The sequence below is a fragment of the Pteropus vampyrus genome, unplaced genomic scaffold (genome assembly GCF_000151845.1).
Source record: "Pteropus vampyrus isolate Shadow unplaced genomic scaffold, Pvam_2.0 Scaffold51, whole genome shotgun sequence".
In the NCBI taxonomy this organism is placed as follows: Eukaryota; Metazoa; Chordata; class Mammalia; order Chiroptera; family Pteropodidae; genus Pteropus; species Pteropus vampyrus.
Window position 1 is genome coordinate 5,241,741 of NW_011888832.1, and position 7,978 is coordinate 5,249,718.

Here is a 7,978-nt window from a genome sequence, read left to right on the forward strand (position 1 = left end):
GGCCCCGCGGCCCGCCCCGCCCGCGCGGCGTCGCAGCCCCGTGGTCACGGAGGCTGGCTGTTGGGGTCTGGACGGCGTGTTTTACTCTAGTTTCCAGAAGTTACGGCCTCTTCTTAACTCTCGACGGTTCTCTCATTCCTTGGTTTCCGAAAGAATTCTGGGGCCAACAGGGAACCAAACTGGCAGAAGGCTGCAGCCTCCTTCGCAGGCTTCCGCCTGCCCTGTCCCTAACGACGCACGCGACGGTCACGCTGCCACGCCGCCGCCGGGCACAGCCGCCCCGCACCCCCCGCCAGGACCCAGTCCAGTTCGGATCTGCTCTCGGAGAACAAGGGCGCCGTGTTCGTCCCTTCCACTTAAAAATGCGCGCGCTGCTGTCAACGAGGCCGTTTACGCACCATCAGAGGGAGCGAGGCTGCCTCGGGGTGGCTTTGGGGTTCCAGGAGGGGCCCCGCTGGGTTAGCCTCCAACGGCTCTTCCCAACACTCAGAACCCGCAGGCTACCGCGTTCCGCTAAGTGAATCTTAAGGAACTGGGACGCGGACGCCCCGTGTCTGACCTCAGACGGGGCCGCGCAGTGCACCCCGTGTCTGAGCGCCGAGAAGCCGACGCCGACGGCCCCGCGTCTAACGCTTGGGCCTCTGGCCGAGGCCGCCACAGGGGGTGTCCTAGGATATTACAGAGCCACACCGGAAGACTTGGGGACGGGAGCTTCGGAGAGCTGCTAACGGAAAAGTGGGGTACAGGGAGAACGGCGGAAGGCGGCGGGGGTCCTACCGCACCACCTAGCCCAGGGCTGGTCCTGCCCTGCAAACCGAGGGCCGCGGCTGTGACAGCGTCTCCGTCCTGCAAATGGCACTTGCCATGCGCCCGCGAGCTGCGTCGAATGACGACGACAGCGCCCTAGAAAACGCCGAGAAGGCGCAGGGCTCCCCCTTCGGGACGCAAACGTCGCGAGCGGAAGAGGCTCATTTTCCCGAAGGTTCGCTCCTGCTCTTAGCTTTGCCGTTAGGCGACAACACAGTTTGGTCCAAGGCACTGAGGGCAGCAGACTGCGTCGCCCACACGCCATGTGACCACAGGCCTTAGTGACAGGGGACAGGGGCCCCGGTGCGAGGGTGTGGGCGTCGTGACAAGGCGCTTCCCAGACAGCCGCGCCTGGGAGGCGGCCACGGCGCCCGCAGAGAAAACGGCGGGAGCCGACGCACGAGAAGACGCGGCCGGAAAGGACAGCTGTGTGCCCGGCTGAGAATCTCACGAGGCCGCACGGCTGTCAACGCACCACGACGCGGCGGCTGCGGGCTCAGGCGGCGGGCCGAGCCGTGGTTCTGGGTTCGGGACGGTGCCAGCACGCGGTTCCGGAAAGGCCCCCCCATGCAAGCGACTCCACTTCCGGCTCGGGCCACGCCCCCCGCGCCCCCCACCCCCGCACCCCCACCCCACGGCCCCGCCGCGCGCATGAGGCCGACCCGGGCACGCACCGTCCCGGTCCGCCATGCTGTCGAAGAAGAGCCAGGCCGAGCCGTCCTTCCCGTACTTGACGAAGGCGACGTAGTGGCTCGTTTCTATGCAGAGCACGGCGAACAGCTCCATCTTCTGGCAGGGGACGCAGCCGTGCCGCCAGTCCCGGTCCGGCAGGTCTTTGGGCAGTGACACTGGGTTATATTTGTGATTCAGTCTCTTGGGATGCAGGTGGACCTGAAACGGAACCGGACTGAGCCAGAGCCGCCGTGCGCGTGCACGGAGCGCGCCCCCTAACGGCGGCCAGGCCCGTCGCCCGGGGCATTTCCAGGGGTGAATTATGAGTTCGAAAACTTTTCGAAACCTGACACCTGTTTTCGTCGCAAATACCTTAGCGAGGGAACGTCCGTGAGTGAGGCCAAACTTACTTGAGTGTTGCAGGTTTTGCAAAACTGCTTGATCTTGCCGGCTGCGATGTCGCCGTCATCGTAGCATTCTCGACACTCGTACATGGCCAGCCCGCCGCAGATCCGGCACTGCCGAGGGGCTGGGGCGGCGGGAGGGAGAGGCGTGTTAAGGAAACTTGAAAGAGGGGCTTTCTTTCATTAACAAGAGTAAAAAGTTAAGCTTTAAAGATAATGCTCGTGGACTAAATAACGTCTCCCCGCCCCACCCCGTGACTTTAAACTGGATTTCCTTGAATTCGGCATACCTTTAAAGACATTTTCTCTGACTAGATGGCAAATTTTGTAATTACTATATTCCAGGGTGTTTTCCCTCAATTATAAAACGTCTACTGATAAAAATTCAAAGAAAGACGACAGTATAAAGAAGAAAAGCCAAAGCATCCACAGGTTTAGTTAGCCATAGAAAACCACCGCCAATGCTATCATGAATCTCCCCCATTATGTCATGTCTGCACATTTACAGAGCTGCGTGCGCGCATGCGTGTTCGTGGCTCCTGCTGTCCGAAGTATCCTAACGTTACACAATGACCCCGTTTACACGTGTTGGTGTCAAAAACATGGATCTTCATGGCAGTAATCCTTTGACAGACCATAATTCACCTAACCACTCCCTCTTGTTAATACAGATTGTTTCTAATTTCTTAATCATGCAACAATAAACATTTGCGTATAAGATAGTTATCTGTGTGTCTGATTATTTTCTGAGAATAAATTCCTAGAAGAGGAATTACTAGCTTAATGCTCCCAGGCTCCTCCCAGATGCTGAACTGCCTTTTAGGAGACTTGTGTCCTGTTAGACACTCGTCCACAGGCCTACTCCTGAAGAACAGAACGAACTAAAAAACCTCATACTTACTGTCTTCAAGTAAATCTGTTATATTTAATTCCAGAGAAGGAAAAATTTTTTTAAATAGTTTAAAGTCTTTTCCAAACCGAGGCATCTGAATAATCAGACATGACGGTGCCTAAAAAGAAAAGATGTATATTTTCAGAATCGAAGTGCTGAACAAAACTTGTCCCTGTGAAACTGAAAACAGACACGGTTCTCAAACCAGGCAGTAGTTTCGCCGTAACATTGAAGGCCTGTAACACAGGACCCACGTGTGAACGTGCAAGGTGAAGGCTGAGCACCAACGAGCCACGACTCCAGGTATCCAAGACCCCAGGGATGCACAGGCACCCAGAGGTCAGGCAGGTCAACACCCTTGGGTCTCAGAATATGACGACTAGAGTGACATTCTACTTTGGGTTTAAATTTAATAAACGTTTTGGGAAAATTGTTTTTGCAAATATAATTAAAAAACTGCCATCGCTGAAGTACCCTATTCCTTATATTCACAAATAACTGTCACTGTTAAGATTTTACCAGAACATTCCTAAAATGAATACAATAAAGATAAACCACAAACATGGACGACTAAGATCATGAAGAATCTCAATAAAGTGAAGGAAAGATAATTTACATTACTTGTTCGTTAACGATACCAATATAAGTGAATTTATTTGGTCTCTTACTGAAGGAGGAAAAGTAAACTTTTTTTTAATATTTGAGTAATACGCTTGGGTAAAATCTGAATTGAGTGAAATGTTAAATTGGTAAAATAACTTTAAAAAAAACCATAAATCTTTGCTTGAAACTACTTACAAGTTTTCAAGTTACAAATTAGCTTGATATTTTCTTTGGCACCAAAAATCGACAAAGTTTGATCTTAATTCTAAGACATTTTCTACAAGGACAAAGTTGAAACACTGTGCTTTTTAAAAGAATTTTATGTTTTGTTAACAGCTTATTTTTCTAACTGCTCAGTGGGTTAAAAATAATAGTTATTGGATCTACCAGTAGTTGTAAGAATCCTAAGAACTTTCATGTAAAATATAATAAGTAATTATCACTAACCTCTGCAAATTTCAGGTTACTGTTGATAAAAGACCATTCTAACAACTGCTGAATGGTAGGAACTCCAACTTTCTCATTTTTTTCCATAAAAATTTGATAGAAGTAACAATCTTGTACTTTTTGACCTGCTGATCTAAAAAACATGCAAAACAAACAAACAAACAAACACACACACACACACACATATAATTTATTCCTGAAATACCTAGATCAAAATGTGGACTTGTTCCAAAAGTACTTGAGAATAGAAAAAAACCCATGAAATTGAAGCTGCAACTTTATACAGTCAGAGTGACAGACAATAATTTAGATAAAACAATGAAATGTCCTTGTGCGTGAGACCTTAAAAACGATTTCTTGCTTTAGTTTTCATACTGAAAAATTCAGCGCTCAGGATAAAAAGAATGGAATAAGTAACACTGCAATCGAGAAGCACTGCGTAATAACCAGAAGCTCGAGTCACTTGTACAACTTAACTGTTCAAATCTAGAAAGCAGCAAAGTGCATCTAACACCTGAAACAGGAAAGTAAGTTCTTATATGGCTGAATGAGACACATCCTTACAGACCACTGAGACCAAACTCTTCATTTCTAAAACGAAGGGCCAGAGATCTCGGGCGGGACCATCACCTCCCAGCAAGTCAAAAGCAGAGGGTGCAGGACCCAGCTGTCCCAACCGCCACCCGCTGTCCTCTCCACCACACGTGCTGTCTCTGTAGGCGGTCACCCGTTTATTCGACAAATGCCACATGAGTGCCCACGACGTGCTGATCACGCTGCTGTCCTTACCGCGGACGATTCTCACTATTTTACTATAGAACGCATTAATCTTTAAGGCTAACTATCGAAGAATTAATCATCTTGAAATTTACTATTTACCTTTTTAGCAGAATTTCTGGGTATAGAGTGAGACTATATCTAGATTTATTATCTAGATTTCAAGATTTTTAGGGAAAAATATTACCATAGTTTTCATCATAAAACCTCAGCTCTTTAGAGACCAACCTTCAGAAACCCTCGCTTCCCAAAGCAACTTAGACTCTGAAGTAAACAAAACTTATTCGGTAACAAAGCGGATTTTTGAGAACCTACAACAAATAGAAATGATAACCAAAAAATGTGAAGGCTCTGCTATATCGATATTTTAATGGGTCGCTGATGACTACAAAAGGCGAGCATTTCTCTGTGAAAGCCAAAAGGCATTTAAAAAATAGGTAACAGAAAAAAAATAAGACAGGAAACTAAGAAAGCAGAAAGTAGTAGAGGTCAGTAGCGATTAGAAATAGTGACGGTGATGGGGACGGGTGGCGGGGTGAAGGGAGCACCAAGGAGCAAACACGGGGAGAGAGAGGAGACCCAGAAGTGGGAATGCCAGACAAACGGCTCGTGATACTGGGACAGAAGGGGGCGGAGGGGAGGGCGACAACCCTTTATCCCTTTGAGCTACATTCTGGGTAATTTCTTCAGATCTGCTTTCCAAATGAGCAACTCTCTCTTCAGCTGTACATGCTGCAGCCAGGGAGGTGACCCCGCCCGACCATGTATCTATCACACATGGAGATACAGACATTACTTTTGTATTCTATTTCTGGGAATTCCATTTTTGTTTATTGGATTTTGTGTGTTATCAAATCTGCATTTATCCTTCATAGGTATCTAAGTCCTTCTTTTGTCTCTTCCATCATTTAAGAATAGTCTACAGTCTCTTCGAAGGTGCTCATCCTATCTGTTGCATCAGCTGAGGCTCCCTCGGAAAGAAAGGCTCTTGGAAGGGAATAATAACACTCGGGGGAAAAGGGCTAACTTTCAAAGCATCATCTTATATCTTTTAATAATCTTTAAACCAGCGATTCTCAGTATGAAGATGTTGCTGAAAGGGAGGGGTGTTAGAAGTGCCCAAGGCCCTTTCAAAGCTACAAGGCCTTCAGACACCTGCGATGTGTTCCCATCTGTGTCTGGTCCCTCCTAACGCCCTCGGAGGATCACTGCACTATTCATCCTGTGTTATCACTGGGCCTGAATGACATCCCCAGGGGTGTTGGGCCAGGCAAGAAAGAATGACGACTGTTTTAATCATCTGGAATTTATCTCTTGAGGATGAAAAACAAAAGTGACTTTTCCTCCCAAATTGCCTGCTAGATTTCCTACATCATTTAGTAAACATATCTTTCCCTCCTATGTCCATCTGAAAGCTGACTTGCAAGAGATTGAAATAGTACATACAGTCAATTCTATTTCTGAGCTTTCCATTCAGGTCTATTGACCTGTATTTCTAATTTTATACCAGTATCACACTGTTTTAAAAGTCGACCGCTTTGCCTCTATAGCTTCAAATAGAATTCTTTAAAAAAAAAATAAAACTTCAATTTTTTCACCCATTTCACCCAGAAGAGAACACTAAAATCACTTACAGAGTTAAGATCTTGCTTATATGCAAATTATTTTATTTAAAAAAATTCATATCTTTAAGTTACTTAACCTTCTTACCTGGAACACAAACTTTCTCACTAATTAATCAAATCACCTTCCAGCTCAATGCAAATCTTTTAAAAAACTTATCTCGATAGAATTGACTTCTTGGCAATTTATACTTTCATGAAATATGAAATTATATCCCTTTTTCATTTGCTAGAGGATATACAGATATACTGTTGATTTCTCCATGATTTTTTCCTACGTGGTCAAATTATAAATTCTTTTGGTAATACTAGCAGTTTCTAAACAATTCTCTAGGATTTTCTAGGTATACTCACAGCTATACCATCTTTGAATAGATAATAAATATGAACTCTTGATGTTTATGTATCCTGCCTTATTTCATTAGTTAGAACATCCAAAATAACATCAAAATATAACTGTGGGTACATCATCCCTTCTTTTAATCCACCATCAAAACCATCACTGAAGACACAGAGGTAAGAGTACTTGTCTGTGATTAGCTTTTAGGGAAGTAAATGATACATCAGCGAGATTTTAAACAGAGACACCCAGACTAAAATGTACAAAGGTCCAGCATTCAAACCATCTGGAAAATTCATCCATTTAGAATAACTCAGTAAGAATTTTACTGCATTAGATTCAAGTCTTTCATTTCAGATGGAGGAAAAAAGACAAAGTTATAAAGCTGGGAATACAAGAGCCAATTTAAGGCTAAATTAATTCTTTGAGTGATGGGTAGTCAAAATCAGTGTTCTCACTGTGTTTGATTAGGTTAGAATAAGCTCCTCTTAAAAGGGTTCATTAATTTAAATCACAAAAATATTTATAAACCATTTTATAAGAAACTGATTTGCAATGATATTTATCACTCAGGTTAAAATTAAAAGCACAAATTTACACTGGATTCATCCTTCAAGTTAAGTATGATACTCTGGAGAAGACAGTGATTAAAATTAATTTGCATGGTAGGAACCTAGCATATTAAGACCCCTACACAAAAACAGTATTAAGTAATCACTGAAGAAATCATTTCTGAATGATGAAATGAGGACTGTTGTTTTTCCAATGTTTCTGTAAACAATTTAAAAGTTACCTTATTTTTAATAATGGTTCTACCCTTAAAATATGATGAAACAAAATATTCAAGAATTCTTCAGGATCTAGGAGAAAATAAAAAATCAAATAAGTGACAGACAAAACTTTCAAATCATTCTGTTTTATAATTTATAACAGTCATATTCTTATACTGAATTTGATTTCATAATCAATATCATTTCAATTAAAAGCATAGTTCTCCAGTTTTTCTAATGAAAAATATAAAGGATATGATAAAGCATTCTATTCTGATTTTGTTATAATTTTAATGCATTTGAAAAGGTTTAATAATTCACATAAAGTGAAATAATTTAAACTTGGGGCGGGGTGAGGCTTAAGACAAGTGGAATAAAATCTGAAGTATGCCCTGGTCGTCTCTTGATATTTAAATATTTACCAAGACTCCAAACGTTACAGCTGGTTACGACAGGCTGTTCACCCATTCAAAGTCAAGAGCTGCATCTGAGTAAATCCATTAGCTACGAACAGATTGAAACGCTGACTCTGACCTTAATCCTAGCGGGCCACTTTGTAGCTCCCTCTGTAACAAGGAAAGCCACGTGGGACAATGTGGATGACCCAACGCGGTCACCCTTCACCCATGTCTGAATATCACTAA

At 44.0% G+C, this 7,978-nt stretch overlaps 1 protein-coding gene across 1 annotated transcript in view; it reads right to left on the reverse strand.

Annotated features, from left to right (window-relative positions):
- Nucleotides 1-7,978, reverse strand: part of CYLD (CYLD lysine 63 deubiquitinase) — a 36,469-nt gene that overhangs the window by 2,074 nt on the left and 26,417 nt on the right. The window contains exons 10-14 of the mRNA XM_023530669.1: nt 7,358-7,482; nt 3,826-3,958; nt 2,785-2,893; nt 1,890-2,008; nt 1,482-1,698 (exon numbers count right to left, since the gene is read on the reverse strand). Of these exons, the coding sequence (XP_023386437.1) occupies nt 1,482-1,698; nt 1,890-2,008; nt 2,785-2,893; nt 3,826-3,958; nt 7,358-7,482 (703 nt within the window). The remainder of the gene's footprint in view (nt 1-1,481; nt 1,699-1,889; nt 2,009-2,784; nt 2,894-3,825; nt 3,959-7,357; nt 7,483-7,978) is intronic.